General features: G+C 41.9%; 1 protein-coding gene across 9 annotated transcripts in view; it reads right to left on the minus strand.

Moving 5' to 3' along the window:
• The window catches only part of BAZ2B (bromodomain adjacent to zinc finger domain 2B), an 842,173-nt gene that overhangs the window by 243,550 nt on the left and 577,352 nt on the right, over positions 1-21,271 (minus strand). For all 9 annotated transcript variants that reach the window (XM_053698336.1, XM_053698337.1, XM_053698343.1 and 6 more), the window contains 2 exons: positions 3,710-4,102; positions 1,456-2,071 (listed from right to left, as the gene is read on the minus strand). In XM_053698336.1, coding sequence (XP_053554311.1) covers positions 1,456-2,071; positions 3,710-4,102 — 1,009 coding nt within the window. The remainder of the gene's footprint in view (positions 1-1,455; positions 2,072-3,709; positions 4,103-21,271) is intronic.

A 21,271-nucleotide genomic window follows, 5' to 3' on the forward strand; every position in this document is an offset into this window, starting at 1 on the left:
AATACTCTGGACCTCGGTTTTCAGTAGTACAACATTGTAACAAGGCGACTGTGTGTCACAGTATGATCATTTAGATCAATATGTTATTGCTGTCCAGGAGCTTGTGCTGGCCCATGAGACCATATCAATTGGTATTGCATAACAAAGAGGAATGGTAAGGAATCAGAAATAGACAGAGAACAGCTGAGCTGTCATGGAAAAGATGATACACTGAATTTAGGATCAAAAGCAACAATATCTTCTTGTACATCATGATCATACCACCCCTGTAAAAAATAGTATGTGAAAATAAACAAGCTAAAAAACAAACAAAAGAAACTTAAAAGCAAATTTAAAACAGACAGTAAAGTGTTTCAACCTTGCATAAAATAATTTTTGCAATACACATCAGTGTCCAAAAATGTTTTGAGTAAAAGTTATCACAAGGTTTGTGATGAGAAACGTTACTTTACGCACACCCTGCCAATCATACAGCAGACATTTGAGTGTGAATGTTAAACATCGCTGTCAACACTTAAAGGGAAACTAAACCCACATTTTTTCTTTAATGCTTCAGATAGAGCAGGCAATTTTAAGCAACTTTCTAATTTACTTCTATTATCATTTTTTCTTCATTCTCTTGCTATGTTTATTTAAAAAGTAGGAATGTTAAGCTTCGAAGATGGCCCATTTTTGGTTTAGAACCTGGGTTACGCATGCTTATTGGTGGCTAAATGTAATGCTCCTAAGCTTTACATTACTGATTTTTAAACAAAGATAGCAAGAGAACTAAGAAAAATTGATAATAGGAGTAAACTAAAAAGTTGCTTAAAATTGTATGCTCTATCTGAATCATGAAAGAAACATTTGGGTTTAGTATCCCTTTATAGGAAGAGCAAAGGATTGAATCCCCAATAAATAAAAACAATATGCTTGGTGGGCCACACAACAAATTACGAATATCAACGCATATCACAAGTGTTTCTATTAAAATTCTAAATGTTACACAGTGAAATGGGATGTTTATATAATTTAAAAAAAACACAACCCTATGCTTATCTTAGACATAGTATACCATGAATGTGTTTTTATTTCAAGAGTTATTATACATGTAAAAAAGGTATAAACATTTAACTTCATCTAACTTCATCTAACTCTGCATTAACATCTTTCTCACTCTTGCAGTCCTCACCTCCTGTTTCTCACCCTCCTACCCTTCTAGATTGTAAATTCCCACGGGAACAGGGCCCTCAATTCCTCCTGTATGTGTTTGTAAACGTTGTCCTGTCTCTTAGAAGTTTTATATTATTGTTTTATTTAAATGAATTGTATCCATGGGCAGCGTTGTGGAATATGTTGGCGCTTCGTAAATAAAGTATAATAATATAATAATAATGTAAAAAGGTAGAGTTTAATCTAGAAAAAAAAAAATCAAATTTTCACATAAATTTAATTCACTGTAATGAAACCATTTACCTGATTGACTATCAGAATCATCATCTTCATCTTCTTCGTCCTCATCTTCATCATCCTCTTCTTCATCATCATCTTCTTCATTTGAGTCATCAGAATCTTTGCTACTAGGAATATCTGAGTCTGTTCCTCTAAATTTTTCCAGCAGTGACTTTGCAACACTGAGTCGATGGGAAGTTTTTATTGCTGGTGTAGAATTATTGCCTGGTACTTTCTCTTTACAAAGACTTTGTAATACGGGAGACCCTATAGGTCCAAGCGACTGTTTGCTGGAAGAATTGTTTTTCACACAAGAACTCAGATTCAATGGGGAGAGGAACTGAGAGCCAGCAGAAGTAACAGTGTTCTCATTTATTTTACTCTGGCTCTTTGATTTTGTAGTAAGTGCTAAGGGAGCATCTTGCATCATGCAAGGGATTACTCCATTTGGTTGGTGGTTACCTATCAGTGCATTTGTCAAGAATGGGTTAGAGTGATTGTTCTCTAAAGATGTTGGTTGGTGACCTAAAGGGCTAGGAGCAGGGCTGGAAACCGGTAATGTTGTAATAACCTTTTTCTGGTGCTTGGAACCCTCCTGTGGCTTGTTTAACTGTGATGGGAATGTTAGTTTGTGTTGATCCTGTACAAGTATAAAACAAACAGATGTAATGAATTGGACCATCTGTGCATCTTTTATCCAGAAAATTGATACAAGATACCAGTTGTATTAAAGGGACAGTCTACACCAGAATTTTTATTGTTTTAAAAGATAGATAATCCCTTTATTACCCATTTCCCAGTTTTGCATAACTAACACAGTTATAATAATATACTTTTAACCTCTGTGATTATCTTGTATCTAAGCCTCTGCAAACTGCCCCTTTTTTCAGTTCTTTTGATAGACTTGCAGTCTAGCCAATCAGTGCCTGCTCCCAGATAACTTCTTGTGCACGAGCACAGTGTTATCTATATGAAATACGTGAACTAACACCCTCTAGTGGTGAAAAACTGTTAAAATGCAATCTGAAAGAGGTGGGCTTCAAGGTCTAAGAAATTAGCATATGAACCTCCTAGGTTAAGCTTTCAACTGAGAATACCAAGAGAGCAAAGCAAAATTGGTGATAAAAGTAAATTGAAAAATTGTTTAAAATTACATGCTCTATCTGAATCATGAAAGTTTATTTTGGCCTAGACTGTCCCTTTAAACAAAAAAAAGATGAGATTACACTGGTTCTTAAGAAATGCATTGTAATAATCCACTGCAAATTGATGTAATGGCGCTATCTCAAATGTATTAAGGATTGCATATACAGTTTGGAATTTCAAACAATATGAATAATATGAAATAATACTTCCCCAAATTAGTGTATACATTTGTAATGTCTGAATAAAATACAAAGAATACTTTCTCTTTACCGCTGTGATTGCACTAGTGAATCTATCTCTTGTTGTTAAACACAATTATTTCTTCAATGAACACTCCTATTATCAACTGTGTAGTAGCTTGAAGGTTTTTTCAATTAATAATAATTTTATACTGATGCATAGTAAATAAAAGCTATTACACAAAATTAGATAGAGACTGTAACGTGGAAAAAAATGTTAACTTGTATGTTAAAGATATACAAGAGGTAAGAAAAAAGCCACAATATTCTGTGACAGCATTGTAGGAACAACCACAACATCATAGGGTGTTACGGTAATGGGTTGTAGTTTTGCTGCCATAATGTTGCCAGTGATATTTTGATACTAGAGACTAGAGTTTGACTGTATAAAGCCTTGTATTTGCACAGCTCAGTAATGCTCTAATGACAACGCATATATTATGTATATTAAACAAAAAAGAAAATGTTTAGATTCCCAAGATTACTTAACTGAAATATGGCAATACAGTTGTAAATTCACTTTTAAAGTAAAATACAAAGAACTATGTAATCATCCTCTACACAAGGGTTAAATACACAGTTAAAGTCCGCTGTGTAGCAACAATACACTATTGGTCCATAGCTAAACATTGTCAGTGATTGGTAGCTACGCACTAGAGTGGTCACAGTATAGAAAGTGACTTGTTTGTGAGATCTACTTGTCTGTCCCTAATGTATTTTCCACCATGAGCAACTTGATAAAAACAGCACATTCCTAAAATAGGTATAATTGTACAAACTCTGCTGTATATGTTTTAAGTTACTATTCGTTTGCTCAAAATTCCCAACCAAAACTGGAATTGAACATATTATTTAAGAGGGGTTTTCTATAGATAACTGATAATGTATCTTACCCTTTTTATTCTCAAGTCACTGGGTAAAGCATTAGATTCTTCAGAGGTATTTTTTTTCCCAGCTTTGAGTCCTTCAGAAGAGGGGGCTTCTAATTTCAAACCTAACTCCTTAATGGACTGATTTACCATAGACAAAGGCTTCACATTAGAGACCGATCCAGTAGACTGTATTACACTTGTATGTTTGTTCACAGCCTCCTCCTTGGCCTGAGTGCTTTGGAAAACAAAGGGAAGATGCTGAGACAAAACCTGAGAATGTTTTTGCTGGGACTGGAATGGTAAGCGAGTCTGGGTGTCAGAAAGAAGAGGTATCTGCTGGTGTGTTCTTTTCTCATGGGGCTTCTCTGTTTTGCTTCCATTAGTTTTCAGGTCTGATAAATTTTGTATTAGCACCTAAAATATGATTGAAACACTGAATTGTAAACAGGTATCTAAATAGCTATTGCACATATAGCAATAAAAACATGCTTATCAAATGTGTATTAAAAAAATAGGACCTGCTTCATGTAAGAAATTACTAATAAATATGAAATTATACTTAAAGGCCAAGTTAAATCAGAATGCTTGGTAAAATACAACCAAGTATAACACATTATCAAACACCAAAAGTAAACATAATCTTAAATCAAAAACTAAATTTTTCTAAGAATCCTGCACATAACACATATACTTGAGACGGAGGAGTTGGGTAAGGAACTACAATCATATGCAGTGATATGGGCAACACTTTCTGTAATAGACACTACAATAGATTTAATCGTTTGATCAAGTGGAAGAAATATGGTAGTCTAAGTACAATGTTATAGCTAGGATGAGATTTCATTAGTATGTCCCTAAAATTGATTCAGAAATTACATGCAGAAAAAGATCTAATTTTATTTACTGCATGAAATTTCTTCACACATTTACTATAGAAGGGGATACATATAGTTTTAATACACTGGACACCATATCACCAACCTGAGTAAGGGAGAATGAGCTTGGTTTGTCCCTGATCCAAAAATGCGCTTGAGAGTTCATTTTAAGTACAAATCAGAAATTATTTTTTTTGCATTAATTTAAACTTATCTATTAGGTTTATAATACCAAAAGTAATTGCAGGGGCATATAGAAGACTTACACCTATATTACAAGTTTTGCGTTGCGGCTTTTAACACTGAAAAAATGGCAATTTCAGAGTAAAAGCAGAAACGCACTATTGGGGGTTGTGTAGGTATAGCTATACCGCAAGCATTTTAGTCTGTAATGCAACGTCAATCCCACACTCAAATAAATTACGTTTTTGCGTGGGAATTCCATAGAGCCGGTATTACAGGTTGTGCGGTCCGGCTAAAATGCTTGCGTTACAGCCTATACCGACACGATCCATACCATCATCTGAGACCAGTAGTTATGAGTTTTGTGTAACAAAAATGTTTCATAAAACTCATAACTAAACTGTTACAAAGTACACTAACACCAATAAACTACCTATTAACCCCTGAACCGCCGCCCTCCTGCATCATAAACACTATATTAAACCCCTAATCTGCTGCCCACCCACATCTCTACACTATTTAAATATATTAACCCCTAAACCGCCGCTCCCCGACATCGCTGCCACTATAATAAAGTTATTAACCTCTATTCTGCCGCTCCCTGACATTGCCTCCACTAAATAAAGTTATTAACCCCTAAACCTCCGGCCTCCCACATCTCCACCACTAAATAAACCTATTAACTCCTATACGGATGTCCCCCCCAAATCGCAAAACACTAAATTGAACTATTAACACCTAAACCTAACACACCCCTAACTTTAAATTAAAATTACAATATAACTCTATTTAAATAAATAAAAACTTACCTGTGAAATAAAAATAAACCTAACAAACTATAAATTAACATAACATAACTAATCTAATAAAATAAAATAAAAACTACCAATTAACATATCTAAATTACAAATTTAAAAAAACCTAACACTACCAAAAAAAAATAAAAAATCTAAATTACAACAAAAAAATCCCAAATCCTATGAAAATCTTTAAAAATCTAACGGCCAGATTACGAGTTTTGAGTCAGAAGCTGTGCGGTGCTAACAAGCAGTTTTTTCTCACCGCTCACTTACCTACAGAGCTGGTATTACAGGTTTTTTACAAACCCGGCATAAAAAGGCAACAAATGAGCGTTGAGCAAAATTATGCTCCTTACTGCACTTCAATACCAGCGCTGCTTAAGTCAGCGGGTGAGCTGGTCGTACGTACTCATGCACGATTTCCCCATAGGAATCAACGGGGAGAGCCGGCTGAGAAAAAGTCTAACACCTGCAAAAAAGCAGCGTAAAACTCAGTAACGCAGCCCCATTGATTCCTATGGGGAAATAAAAGTTATGTATACACCTAACACCCTAACATGAACCCAGAGTCTAAACACCCCTAATCTTACACTTATTAAGCCCTAATCTGCCCCCCCCCCCGACTCATAATCTAGGTGATAGTGTGTTTGTAAATATCTTGTTTGTGTCACCTAGACTTAAAGGGATATTAAAGTCTATTTTGTTGTTGCAATAAAAAAAAGCACTAAGCGGTGGGTTATTCTTAATAGAAATGATTGAAAACAGAATTTATGTTTACCTGATAAATTTCTTTCTCCAACGGTGTGTCCGGTCCACGGCGTCATCCTTACTTGTGGGATATTCTCTTCCCCAACAGGAAATGGCAAAGAGCCCAGCAAAGCTGGTCACATGATCCCTCCTAGGCTCCGCCTACCCCAGTCATTCGACCGACGTTAAGGAGGAATATTTGCATAGGAGAAACCATATGGTACCGTGGTGACTGTAGTTAAAGAAAATAAATTATCAGACCTGATTAAAAAAACCAGGGCGGGCCGTGGACCGGACACACCGTTGGAGAAAGAAATTTATCAGGTAAACATAAATTCTGTTTTCTCCAACATAGGTGTGTCCGGTCCACGGCGTCATCCTTACTTGTGGGAACCAATACCAAAGCTTTAGGACACGGATGAAGGGAGGGAGCAAATCAGGTCACCTAAATGGAAGGCACCACGGCTTGCAAAACCTTTCTCCCAAAAATAGCCTCAGAAGAAGCAAAAGTATCAAACTTGTAAAATTTGGTAAAAGTGTGCAGTGAAGACCAAGTCGCTGCCCTACATAGCTGATCAACAGAAGCCTCGTTCTTGAAGGCCCATGTGGAAGCCACAGCCCTAGTGGAATGAGCTGTGATTCTTTCGGGAGGCTGCCGTCCGGCAGTCTCGTAAGCCAATCTGATGATGCTTTTAATCCAAAAAGAGAGAGAGGTAGAAGTTGCTTTTTGACCTCTCCTTTTACCTGAATAAACAACAAACAAGGAAGATGTTTGTCTAAAATCCTTAGTAGCATCTAAATAGAATTTTAGAGCGCGAACAACATCCAAATTGTGCAATAAACGTTCCTTCTTTGAAACTGGTTTTGGACACAGAGAAGGTACGATAATCTCCTGGTTAATGTTTTTGTTAGAAACAACTTTTGGAAGAAAACCAGGTTTAGTACGTAAAACCACCTTATCTGCATGGAACACCAGATAAGGAGGAGAACACTGCAGAGCAGATAATTCTGAGACTCTTCTAGCAGAAGAAATCGCAACTAAAAACAAAACTTTCCAAGATAATAACTTAATATCAACGGAATGTAAGGGTTCAAACGGAACCCCCTGAAGAACTGAAAGAACTAAATTGAGACTCCAAGGAGGAGTCAAAGGTTTGTAAACAGGCTTGATTCTAACCAGAGCCTGAACAAAGGCTTGAACATCTGGCACAGCTGCCAGCTTTTTGTGAAGTAATACCGACAAGGCAGAAATCTGTCCCTTCAGGGAACTTGCAGATAATCCTTTTTCCAATCCTTCTTGAAGGAAGGATAGAATCCTAGGAATCTTAACCTTGTCCCAAGGGAATCCTTTAGATTCACACCAACAGATATATTTTTTCCAAATTTTGTGGAAATCTTTCTAGTTACAGGCTTTCTGGCCTGAACAAGAGTATCGATAACAGAATCTGAGAATCCTCGCTTCGATAAAATCAAGCGTTCAATCTCCAAGCAGTCAGCTGGAGTGAAACCAGATTCGGATGTTCGAACGGACCCTGAACAAGAAGGTCTCGTCTCAAAGGTAGCTTCCAAGGTGGAGCCGATGACATATTCACCAGATCTGCATACCAAGTCCTGCGTGGCCACGCAGGAGCTATCAAGGTCACCGACGCCCTCTCCTGATTGATCCTGGCTACCAGCCTGGGGATGAGAGGAAATGGCGGGAACACATAAGCTAGTTTGAAGGTCCAAGGTGCTACTAGTGCATCCACTAGAGCCGCCTTGGGATCCCTGGATCTGGCCCCGTAGAAAGGAACTTTGAAGTTCTGACGAGAGGCCATCAGATCCATGTCTGGAATGCCCCACAGGTGAGTGACTTGGGCAAAGATTTCCGGATGGAGTTCCCACTCCCCCGGATGCAATGTCTGACGACTCAGAAAATCCGCTTCCCAATTTTCCACTCCTGGGATGTGGATAGCAGACAGGTGGCAGGAGTGAGACTCCGCCCATAGAATGATTTTGGTCACTTCTTCCATCGCTAGGGAACTCCTTGTTCCCCCCTGATGGTTGATGTACGCAACAGTTGTCATGTTGTCTGATTGAAACCGTATGAACTTGGTCCTCGCTAGCCGAGGCCAGGCCTTGAGAGCATTGAATATCGCTCTCAGTTCCAGAATATTTATCGGTAGAAGAGATTCTTCCCGAGACCAAAGACCCTGAGCTTTCAGGGATCCCCAGACCGCGCCCCAGCCCATCAGACTGGCGTCGGTCGTGACAATGACCCACTCTGGTCTGCGGAACGTCATCCCTTGAGACAGATTGTCCAGGGACAGCCACCAACGGAGTGAGTCTCTGGTCCTCTGATTTACTTGTATCTTCGGAGACAAGTCTGTATAGTCCCCATTCCACTGACTGAGCATGCACAGTTGTAATGGTCTTAGATGAATGCGCGCAAAAGGAACTATGTCCATTGCCGCCACCATCAACCCGATCACTTCCATGCACTGAGCTATGGAAGGAAGAGGAACAGAATGAAGTATCCGACAAGAGTCTAGAAGTTTTGTTTTTCTTGCCTCTGTTAGAAAGATCCTCATTTCTAAGGAGTCTATAATTGTTCCCAAGAAGGGAACCCTTGTTGACGGGGATAGAGAACTCTTTTCCACGTTCACTTTCCAGCCGTGAGATCTGAGAAAGGCCAGGACAATGTCCGTGTGAGCCTTTGCTTGAGGAAGGGACGACGCTTGAATCAGAATGTCGTCCAGGTAAGGTACTACTGCAATGCCCCTTGGTCTTAGCACCGCTAGAAGGGACCCTAGTACCTTTGTGAAAATCCTTGGAGCAGTGGCTAATCCGAAAGGAAGCGCCACGAACTGGTAATGTTTGTCCAGGAATGCGAACCTTAGGAACCGATGATGTTCCTTGTGGATAGGAATATGTAGATACGCATCCTTTAAATCCACCGTGGTCATGAATTGACCCTCCTGGATGGAAGGAAGAATAGTTCGAATGGTTTCCATCTTGAAAGATGGAACCTTGAGAAACTTGTTTAAGATCTTGAGATCTAAGATTGGTCTGAACGTTCCCTCTTTTTTGGGAACTATGAACAGATTGGAGTAGAACCCCATCCCTTGTTCTCTTAGTGGAACAGGATGAATCACTCCCATTTTTAACAGGTCTTCTACACAATGTAAGAACGCCTGTCTTTTTATGTGGTCTGAAGACAACTGAGACCTGTGGAACCTCCCCCTTGGGGGAAGTCCCTTGAATTCCAGAAGATAACCCTGGGAGACTATTTCTAGCGCCCAAGGATCCAGAACATCTCTTGCCCAAGCCTGAGCGAAGAGAGAGAGTCTGCCCCCCACCAGATCCGGTCCCGGATCGGGGGCCAATATTTCATGCTGTCTTGGTAGCAGTGGCAGGTTTCTTGGCCTGCTTTCCCTTGTTCCAGCCTTGCATTGGTCTCCAAGCTGGCTTGGCTTGAGAAGTATTACCCTCTTGCTTAGAGGACGTAGCACTTTGGGCTGGTCCGTTTTTACGAAAGGGACGAAAATTAGGTCTATTTTTCGCCTTGAAAGGCCGATCCTGAGGAAGGGCGTGGCCCTTACCCCCAGTGATATCCGAGATAATCTCTTTCAAGTCAGGGCCAAACAGCGTTTTCCCCTTGAAAGGAATGTTTAGTAGCTTGTTCTTGGAAGACGCATCAGCCGACCAAGATTTCAACCAAAGCGCTCTGCGCGCCACAATAGCAAACCCAGAATTCTTAGCCGCTAACCTAGCCAATTGCAAAGTGGCGTCTAGGGTGAAAGAATTAGCCAATTTGAGAGCATTGATTCTGTCCATAATCTCCTCATAAGGAGGAGAATCACTATCGAGCGCCTTTATCAGCTCATCAAACCAGAAGCATGCGGCTGTAGTGACAGGGACAATGCATGAAATTGGTTGTAGAAGGTAACCCTGCTGAACAAACATCTTTTTAAGCAAACCTTCTAATTTTTTATCCATAGGATCTTTGAAAGCGCAACTATCCTCTATGGGTATAGTGGTGCGTTTGTTTAAAGTAGAAACCGCTCCCTCGACCTTGGGGACTGTCTGCCATAAGTCCTTTCTGGGGTCGACCATAGGAAACAATTTTTTAAATATGGGGGGAGGGACGAAAGGAATACCGGGCCTTTCCCATTCTTTATTAACAATGTCCGCCACCCGCTTGGGTATAGGAAAAGCTTCTGGGAGCTCCGGCACCTCTAGGAACTTGTCCATTTTACATAGTTTCTCTGGGATGACCAACTTTTCACAATCATCCAGAGTGGATAATACCTCCTTAAGCAGAATGCGGAGATGTTCCAACTTAAATTTAAATGCAATTACATCAGGTTCAGCCTGTTGAGAAATGTTCCCTGAATCAGTAATTTCTCCCTCAGACAAAACCTCCCTGGCCCCCTCAGATTGAGTTAGGGGTCCTTCAGAGATATTAATATCAGCGTCGTCATGCTCTTCAGTAACTAAAACAGAGCAGCCACGCTTACGCTGACAAGGGTTCATTTTGGCTAAAATGTTTTTGACAGAATTATCCATTACAGCCGTTAATTGTTGCATAGTAAGGAGTATTGGCGCGCTAGATGTACTAGGGGCCTCCTGAGTGGGCAAGACTCGTGTAGACGAAGGAGGGAATGATGCAGTACCATGCTTACTCCCCTCACTTGAGGAATCATCTTGGGCATCATTGTCATTATCACATAAATCACATTTATTTAAATGAACAGGAATTCTGGCTTCCCCACATTCAGAACACAGTCTATCTGGTAGTTCAGACATGTTAAACAGGCATAAACTTGATAATAAAGTACAAAAAACGTTTTAAGATAAAACCGTTACTGTCACTTTAAATTTTAAACTGAACACACTTTATTACTGCAATTGCGAAAAAACATGAAGGAATTGTACAAAATTCACCAAATTTTCACCACAGTGTCTTAAAGTCTTAAAAGTATTGCACACCAATTTGGAAGCTTTAACCCTTAACATAACGGAACCGGAGCCGTTTTAACACTTTAACCCCTTTACAGTCCCTGGTATCTGCTTTGCTGAGACCCAACCAAACCCAAAGGGGAATACGATACCAAATGACGCCTTCAGAAAGTCTTTTCTAAGTATCAGAGCTCCTCTCACATGCGACTGCATGCCATGCCTCTCAAAAACAAGTGCGCCACACCGGCGCGAAAATGAGGCTCTGCTTATGCTTTGGGAAAGCCCCAGAGAAATAAGGTGTCTAATACAGTGCCTGCCGATATTTGTAATATCAATATACCCAGATAAAATGATTCCTCAAAGCTAAATATGTTTTAAAACTGAATCGATTTAGCCCAGAAAAGTCTACAATCTTAATAAGCCCTTGTGAAGCCCTTATTTACCATCGTAATAAACATGGCTTACCGGATCCCATAGGGAAAAATGACAGCTTCCAGCATTACATCGTCTTGTTAGAATGTGTCATACCTCAAGCAGCAAGAGACTGCACACTGTTCCCCCAACTGAAGTTAATTGCTCTCAACAGTCCTGTGTGGAACAGCCATGGATTTTAGTTACGGTGCTAAAATCATTTTCCTCATACAAACAGAAATCTTCATCTCTTTTCTGTTTCTGAGTAAATAGTACATACCAGCACTATTTTAAAATAACAAACTCTTGATTGAATAATAAAAACTACAGTTAAACACTAAAAAACTCTAAGCCATCTCCGTGGAGATGTTGCCTGTACAACGGCAAAGAGAATGACTGGGGTAGGCGGAGCCTAGGAGGGATCATGTGACCAGCTTTGCTGGGCTCTTTGCCATTTCCTGTTGGGGAAGAGAATATCCCACAAGTAAGGATGACGCCGTGGACCGGACACACCTATGTTGGAGAAATATGTATTATTTATAATTTTAAAGATTTTAGCTTTCACGTCTATTTTGTTATCTTAATTTGTGCAGTGTCCATTATTTAATATAACAGGAACGCTTATCTATAGTGAGGTCATAATCTTCTAGGGTAACAAGCTGGTTTACTATTCCGATAATGCTAGAGAGTAGGAATGTGCATTTGAATCCTTTGTTAGGATCCGAATGCAGAAGAAGACGGCCACTTTTTTGGAGACAAATTTTTTCTTGTGGAAGATAAACACACTAAGATCTGTGCAAATTCAGATCTTAGTCTGTTGCACTTTTACAAGTAAAATCTGTCTCCAAAAAGAGCCGAATGCTATGAGCGGCCGCCTTCTTCTGCATTCGGATTCTAGCAAGCAATCCGAAATGCACATCCCTACTAGAGGGACATTAATTCTGTTTTGCCAATGTTCAGAAGAGGCAGAACGCAAATTAGGTCCAAAACAGAGCTACTTTCTTATCTCCCTCAGGGCAGTGGTTACAATGAGATATGTGAAACAAGTAAGCTGTTTGTAATTTTTTTTTGTTTGTATTTACACAAAATGTATCTTTTTCTACTTTGATTTTAAATATTTGTTTTTACTAAAAGAGTTAGTTTCATATCCCTTTAAAATCAACTATTTATAAATGAAAGAAAGAGAAAAAGTGTATGCGTTTATTAATGTGGGTCTGTGGCATCTAGTGATAAAAAAATTATGCTTACCTGATAATTTTCTTTTCTTCTGACAGGAAGAGTCCACAGCTGCATTCATTACTTTTGGGAATTCAGAACCTGGCCACCAGGAGGAGGCAAAGACACCCCAGCCAAAGGCTTAAATACCTACCCCACTTCCCTCATCCCCCAGTCATTCTGCCAAGGGAACAAGGAACAGTAGGAGAAATATCAGGGTGAAAAAGGTGCCAGAAGAAGAAGCTAAGTTACAGCCGCCTCATCGATAAACGCGGGCGGGGAGCTGTAGACTCTTCCCGTCAGAGGAAAAGAAAATTATCAGGCAAGCATAATTTAAGTTTTTCTTCTTAAATGGGAAGAGTTCAAAGCTGCATTCATTACTTTTGGGGAAACAACACCCAAGCTATAGAGGACACTGAATGCAAACAAAGGGCGGGTACAAAAATGCAGCCCTGCGAAAGGCACTACAGCCTGAAATTACCCAACACCCTACAAAAAACTGAAAATGACAAAGGGGAAAAAACGGGAAGCCCAGTTAACTGCTCATCAGTTACACAACCTGCAAAGACGTGCTAGGGACCACTCAAAATTCCCAGAGTCCGCTGAGCACAAAAGCCTCCAAGGAGCCGGCCCTGCGGCTCTCGACTCCCACGAAGCGTAACCCCGACCTAAAGGACAAGAACCTCTATCTACCCCCGAGAGGGAGACAGAGAATCCAATAAGAGATCCAAAGGACTATCCAACAAGGGAATAAAGAAAACTCAAAAGCAAAACTTAGAGCAAACCCAAGGTTGCTACAGGACCACTGCCCAGGGAGACTAACTCCCTAGAAGGGCAAGGACCAGAAAGATAAATTACAAACTCAGGAAAAAAATGATAACTAGGATGACCAGAGAGCCACCCTCCGATCCAAGACACAGCGCCCTACAACCTATGGTGCTCCAAATCCTCGAGTTCCCCATTGTATCATCGTCAAGGCGAAAACCCGTCAGACTAGATAAGCATAGACAGGGTAACTGACCCTAAGCCATCGTGGGACCTCATCCCACCGAGAATCGCCAAGAAACATCAGCAACAGCTCCTGTCCAGAATAAATCCGGACTCCAAGGAGCGTCCCATCCCAGCAGCAGACGCCACTAGTAGAGAGATGGACATCTAGACTCGATAAAAGTACACGGTCATACTTAACAAAGCAGACCAATCCCAGACCTTCATTTCAAGGTAACGGCCTCAGCCCAAAGGCTGGTAAAGATCAAAGACAAAGAGTACCGAAAACTCCGCCCAGACCTCAGAAGAGAAGGGATGGGTCTGCAAGGGAGAGAAACCCCTGAGTAGAGCTCTGACCACTTACTTAAAACTGGCATGCTACCATGAGCGATGACAGGAATTAAGTGCTCGGGTTTAGAACCCCCACCTGGCTGCCTTCCCTAAAGAAGGAACACTCCCAAAAGGAAGATAGAACTCTGACCTACCGCGTCCTAATACCAGAATCCAGACCCGTGATCCTGAGTACGCAAGGAAGGGGGGAAAAAACCTCTGAAGCAAGAAAAACAGGGACCCACAGGCCTTCACGGATACTGAGGTACCTCCAAATTAAAGGAGAGCAAATGCAAAAAACTCATCCCCCACCATAGGTGAGGAGAAGAGTAAGTAGAGAAAATGGTAAACACCCTACCTAGAGGCGAAACCCTTTGGTCATTACGCCAACTCAGGTGATATGACAGCAGAGTCTACAAGGAAGCATTAGTTGCCCCAGAAGACAAGTAGAGACCCGTCAGAGAAACTTCAAACTTAAGCTTCAGGCAGATATCAATCTCCCATGAAAGCCAAAAAAATCCTTTCAAAGGGATACGCGGGAGATCCAACCCCAAGGTAGAACTGAACCGCCCATGCCCGTTCCAGACAAGAGACGTGGTCCTAAGACAGAGTCCCTCAGAATAAGGACCGATCGAAAGATCTAACCTCCTGAGGAACCCTTAAGCTGCCTCCTATGGTTAGGAATGAACCCCTGAGAGAGCCTTTCACCATCCAAAGTCTGTAGACATAGGGTACCAGCAACAGCCTCAAACCCAAGAGTCTGAAAAAACTCATAACAAGTCTAAGAAAATGGCAACCAGTACCATCGGATCTTAAGATAACCCTTTGTAGACAAGCTCGACTACCTGATCTATACTCCAGTGTAGATAAATAAAACCCATTTTCTTGACCCCAAAAAGGTGAAGGTTTGTATCTGACCCCGGACCTCCTACCCACAAGCCCAAAGGGCTACATCTGCTAAAAGGTCGAAGGATAGCACCCAAGAGTCCAAAGAACACAGTATTACCAGGGACAGCTCTTAGATTGAGAAGATAACATATCTCCCGAGATCCTTACAGGATCAGTCTCCCGTAAATCCCAGCAACAGGAATAACAATGGGAGCCTCGCAGCTCCTGGTAGAACAAACGGGGTGATCCACACCGCTGCGCTCAAGTACTAGAGCAAGCCAGATACTGAGAAAAAGGAAGGACATACCCACGCTTCCAGACATAGATGACCCCCAAAGAAGGGGAAAAAATGGAGTCTCCGCCACTGCAAAAGGAATGCGACTAGCATACAAGAGCCGACATCTGGAAAATTCAGAAAGCGAAAACGCAAATCGTCCATCAAAATGGTGTTCCAAACCGCCAGAGGACATCCACATCTCCAAACTCTAAAGGAATGGAGAACTACGGTTCCGAGTCCAAAAGGACCACTAGAACCACGATAAAGCTTTAAAAAGTCGGTCACGTATTCAAAGCAAATTGCAAGAAAAGGCTGACTTAGATTGGAGCTCACAACCTTCCTTCCAAAAGTGTTGGATCCCAGCACTAGCCCCATACATTGTAGCAGGATCCAAGCTCGGAGCCCACATCAATAGGCCAAAGTGACATTCCAACAGGATATCAGCACATCGAGGGTGACATTAACCAGAAGGAACAGCAGCTAGCACCCGACCAGTACCTGCTTGGTACAAGAGCACTCCAGAACTGTCCAAAAGTCCAAGAAAAATCGACCCGAAGGTTCAATAATATGAAATAGAAACATAACTATGTTCTTAACAAAAAAATGTGCATCTTCCGAGAAAGTGCACATGCGACCACAAAATTGCAAATATCGGTTCCAGAGAAAGAACGTTCCCAAAACGGAAATTATATAAGACATGAGTTTTTTAAAACAAATCAAACACATCCTAACCAGATCAAAATAAAAATAAGGCAGCACCCTCGGCTGAACGCCCAAGGAGAATGGGTTCGCCAACCGGACCAGCCATAGGCCCCATTTTCCCAAGCTAAGAACTGGAACCGATACATAAAAGAAAGAAAAAACAGAGACATCAAGGAGATTGGTTTCATCCCCAAACGTCTAACCCAGCTTGCCATCCAGCACAGAAGGCCGGTATCCCTCAGCCCACTAGGGCTGGAATCCTCCAGCACTGTCAAAACATGCCTAAGTAGAACACGAAGACGCGCCATCCTATAACGGAAGGCAAAATCAACTTGCGCTGGATCGATGGACGACCCCCAGCCCTGAGGATAGGGCCCCTGACACCTCAGAGGACATTGCTTCCCCAGAAGGCCAAACTGAATCAGGTGATCTCACACCCGACAGGCCCTGGTTGACAGAACACTGACAGTACCTTAAAAATATTTCACTTGGGAGATATGAGCCAGCGCCATAGATATGGCCATGCGGAAGCCGCCTTCCAGAGGAGTAGCGGCCATAGGGACAACCTGCTTGCGTAGCAAAAGAAGGTTCTGGGGCACGCGCCTCACAGGACATGGAATCCTCGAGGGTGGATGGCTCAACGCACTCTAAGTTCCCTGGTTCGGGAGAAGAGAGTACTCTTGCACGGCAATCAGAACATAACTGATGGGCATGGATAACCCGGGCCATTTCATATTCTTCGCAAGACGCATTCTCCAAATCGGAGCTATCCGTGTCTAAAAGATCAGAATCCTCCATAACTTTGGAGTTGCAATATGGACCAACACTAAACGGCACCTATTTTTACACCCCCAATGGCTGGGGCACTCACCACCTCCTGTAACATCCCACCACAAGACTGCAACCTTCCATCTCCACCCCCGGTCACCCCCTCCACCACTTTCATTCCCTTTCCCCCAAACACTGAGAATTAAGCAAGTTCCCTAATATCTTACTCACACCTCACTACCTACCCACTTGACCCTAACCCTTCACATCTAATACCTTCTCTGTCTTCTATCCTCACCCCAGCTCTTACAAACATATTCAACCAATTCCTTACTACTGGTTCATTGCCATTATCCTTCAAACATGCAAAGGTCACCCCATCTACAAAAAAACCCTCCCTCGACCCCAATTTTCCGGCAAACTACCGCCCCATATCACTGCTTCTGTTAGCTTTAAAAGTCCTGGAAAACTAGTTTTCGATCGCCTAACCCATTTCCTATCCTCTAACTCATTGCTTGATCCCATGCAATCTGGCTTCCGTCCCCAACACTCAACTTAGACTGCCCTCACCAAGGTTACTAATGATCTTCTTTCTGCTAAAAACAATGGCCACTATTCTATACTTATCTTACTTGATCTGTCTGCTGCCTTGACACTGTTGACCATCCCCTCCTCCTACAGACTCTCAGCTCCCTTGGGCTCTGTGACATTGCCCTCTCCTGGATCCACTCTTATCTCTCTAATAGGTCCTTTTTTGTCTCATTTGCTGGTGACTCCTCCTCTCCATTGCCTTTGTCTGTTGGAGTACCTCAAGGCTCTGTTCTACGCCCTCTACTCTTCTCTATTTATACTTCCTCACTGGGTAAACTTATCAGTAGCTATGGCTTCAACTATCACCTCTATGCTGATGATACTCAGATCTACCTATTCACCCCTGCACTCTCTCCTTCTGTCCTTTCCCACATCAGCGACTGCCTGTCATTTCTTCCTGGATGGCCTCTCACCACCTAAAAATCAACATGTCCAAGACTGAGCTTCCTCTAATCCCCCCATCTAATTCTACTCCAGTTTCTAACTTTACTATCACTGTTGGTGACACCGCTATCTCCCCATCTCCGCTGCCTAGGAGTTACACTTGACTCCAATCTGTCCTTCATACCCCACATCCAATCGCTCTCTTCATCCTGTCGCAACCACCTACGCAATATCTCCAAAAAATGTCCTTTTCTGTGTGCTGAAACTATTAAACAGCTAATCCATTCCCTAGTAATTTCCTGGCTTGACTACTGTAACAACCTACTAATTGGCCTTCCTCTCTCCAAGCTCTACCCCCTTCAATCAAATCTAAATGCCTCTGCTAGGCTAATCCACCTCTTCGGATGCTCTGTATCCGCTGCAACCCTCTGTGAGTCCCTTCACTGGCTCTCACCACCTCCTGTAACATCCCACCACAAGACTGCAACCTTCCATCTCCACCCCCGGTCACCCCCTCCACCACTTTCATTCCCTTTCCCCCAAACACTGAGAATTAAGCAAGTTCCCTAATATCTTACTCACACCTCACTACCTACCCACTTGACCCTAACCCTTCACATCTAATACCTTCTCTGTCTTCTATCCTCACCCCAGCTCTTACAAACATATTCAACCAATTCCTTACTACTGGTTCATTGCCATTATCCTTCAAACATGCAAAGGTCACCCCATCTACAAAAAAACCCTCCCTCGACCCCAATTTTCCGGCAAACTACCGCCCCATATCACTGCTTCTGTTAGCTTTAAAAGTCCTGGAAAACTAGTTTTCGATCGCCTAACCCATTTCCTATCCTCTAACTCATTGCTTGATCCCATGCAATCTGGCTTCCGTCCCCAACACTCAACTTAGACTGCCCTCACCAAGGTTACTAATGATCTTCTTTCTGCTAAAAACAATGGCCACTATTCTATACTTATCTTACTTGATCTGTCTGCTGCCTTGACACTGTTGACCATCCCCTCCTCCTACAGACTCTCAGCTCCCTTGGGCTCTGTGACATTGCCCTCTCCTGGATCCACTCTTATCTCTCTAATAGGTCCTTTTTTGTCTCATTTGCTGGTGACTCCTCCTCTCCATTGCCTTTGTCTGTTGGAGTACCTCAAGGCTCTGTTCTACGCCCTCTACTCTTCTCTATTTATACTTCCTCACTGGGTAAACTTATCAGTAGCTATGGCTTCAACTATCACCTCTATGCTGATGATACTCAGATCTACCTATTCACCCCTGCACTCTCTCCTTCTGTCCTTTCCCACATCAGCGACTGCCTGTCATTTCTTCCTGGATGGCCTCTCACCACCTAAAAATCAACATGTCCAAGACTGAGCTTCCTCTAATCCCCCCATCTAATTCTACTCCAGTTTCTAACTTTACTATCACTGTTGGTGACACCGCTATCTCCCCATCTCCGCTGCCTAGGAGTTACACTTGACTCCAATCTGTCCTTCATACCCCACATCCAATCGCTCTCTTCATCCTGTCGCAACCACCTACGCAATATCTCCAAAAAATGTCCTTTTCTGTGTGCTGAAACTATTAAACAGCTAATCCATTCCCTAGTAATTTCCTGGCTTGACTACTGTAACAACCTACTAATTGGCCTTCCTCTCTCCAAGCTCTACCCCCTTCAATCAAATCTAAATGCCTCTGCTAGGCTAATCCACCTCTTCGGATGCTCTGTATCCGCTGCAACCCTCTGTGAGTCCCTTCACTGGCTCCCCATTCACAGCAGAATTAAATTAAAAATTCTCACTCTGACCTACAAAGCCCTTACCAATGCAGCGCCCCCTACCTGTCCTCACTCATCAACAAATATAATCCAGCCCGTCCCCTAATATCCAACAACCATCTATTCCTTTCTTCTACCATCACCTCCTCCCATGCTAGACTATAGGACTTCTCGTGTGGCACCAACCCTCTGGAACGCACTTCATCGAGCTGTCAGACTTTCCCCCAACCTCTCCTCCTTTAAACGCTCCCTAAAGACCTTCTTGTTCATGGAAGCCTATCACCAAATCAGTAACTAATGAATTCCCCTTGCCTAATAGTTGCCCTCATCTAACTCCACACTAACATCATTCCCACCTTTGCAGTCCCCACCTCCTGTTTTTCACCCTCCTACCCATTTAGATAGTAAGTAGCAATGGGAACAGGGCTCCCAATTCTCCCTGTATTTGTTTGTTAAATTTTGTCTGGTGTCTCATATTGCACTGTCCTTTTATCTTTGTTACCCATGGACAGTGCTGCGGAATCTGTTGGCGCTTTATAAATAAAGAATAATAATAATAACTAATGAGCAGACTCTCTCTGTCATCACTCAGTAAGGCCGTTATGTTCTGAATAGCCATTAGCACATGTATCACTACACATTAGCAGACAGAATCACATAAGAAACATGATTAAAGTCCCCCCTGTTCAATAACCCCCTTCCGGAGATATTAACCCTTGATTCCATAAGATAAAGGAGTCCCACTGGGACCCTGACTTCTTACGTTAACATTACATGTACATATCGAAATAAAATGAAATGATCTTACCGAAATCAGCGCCATAGAACAGGAACACGGCCCTTCAAGTGTGACAGATAGTAGCCTCACTTCTGACATGGACTTGAGTGAATAAAGGCAGGCAGCGAAACTCGTCAATGCTGATTGCCAAGGAGCTGTTAATATGAGTCAGGATGGTTTCGCAGAAAGACTCTCCCTGCATCTCCGGACTTTAACCTTCATCCATGCTCTCAGTGAGAGGCTGACAAGATTACTTAAAACTCCAGTTCCATTTCGAAGAGTGTACCCTCCATAAGAGACTATCTTCAATCTTCTGACACTTCTCTGCCAACCTCCTGTGATGAAAGGCAAAGAATGACTGGGAGATGAGGGAAGTATTTAAGCCTTTGGTTGGGGTGTCCTTACCTTTACTGGTGGCCAGGTTCTGAATTCCCAAAAGTAATGAATGCAGCTGTGGACTCTTCCTGTTTAAGAAGTATAGACAGATAGAGAGGGAACGTAAGTGTGTGTATCTATTTGTCAAGGTTAATCAGATTGAATATAATGCTATATATGGAAAGAAGCATACAGTGTCAGCTAAAAGTAATACAAAGTTCAGCTATATAAACCAAACTAAATAAAATAGGTACACTTTTACAGCTACCACAAATATGAAAAAACATCATAAAAAAAAATTGTCTGTACATTTGTTCAGGAGTCTGTCAACTCTATATTTAGAATTTGTTTGGTCTTTCCCATGTCTTAAAAGTCAAAATGTGTATTTTCCCTTTGTTTATTATACTCTTGCCATTTTTGGTTAATATCAGTATTTGCATGAGAAGAGGTGGAAAGATATCACTTTAGTTTGCCAGTCAGGAGGAAAACATCTACTCAAAATATAGGAAAAATAGGTTCTAAATCATCCACTGCAATTTCTAAT

This window comes from Bombina bombina, chromosome 1 (assembly GCF_027579735.1).
Source record: "Bombina bombina isolate aBomBom1 chromosome 1, aBomBom1.pri, whole genome shotgun sequence".
Lineage (NCBI taxonomy): Eukaryota > Metazoa > Chordata > Amphibia > Anura > Bombinatoridae > Bombina > Bombina bombina.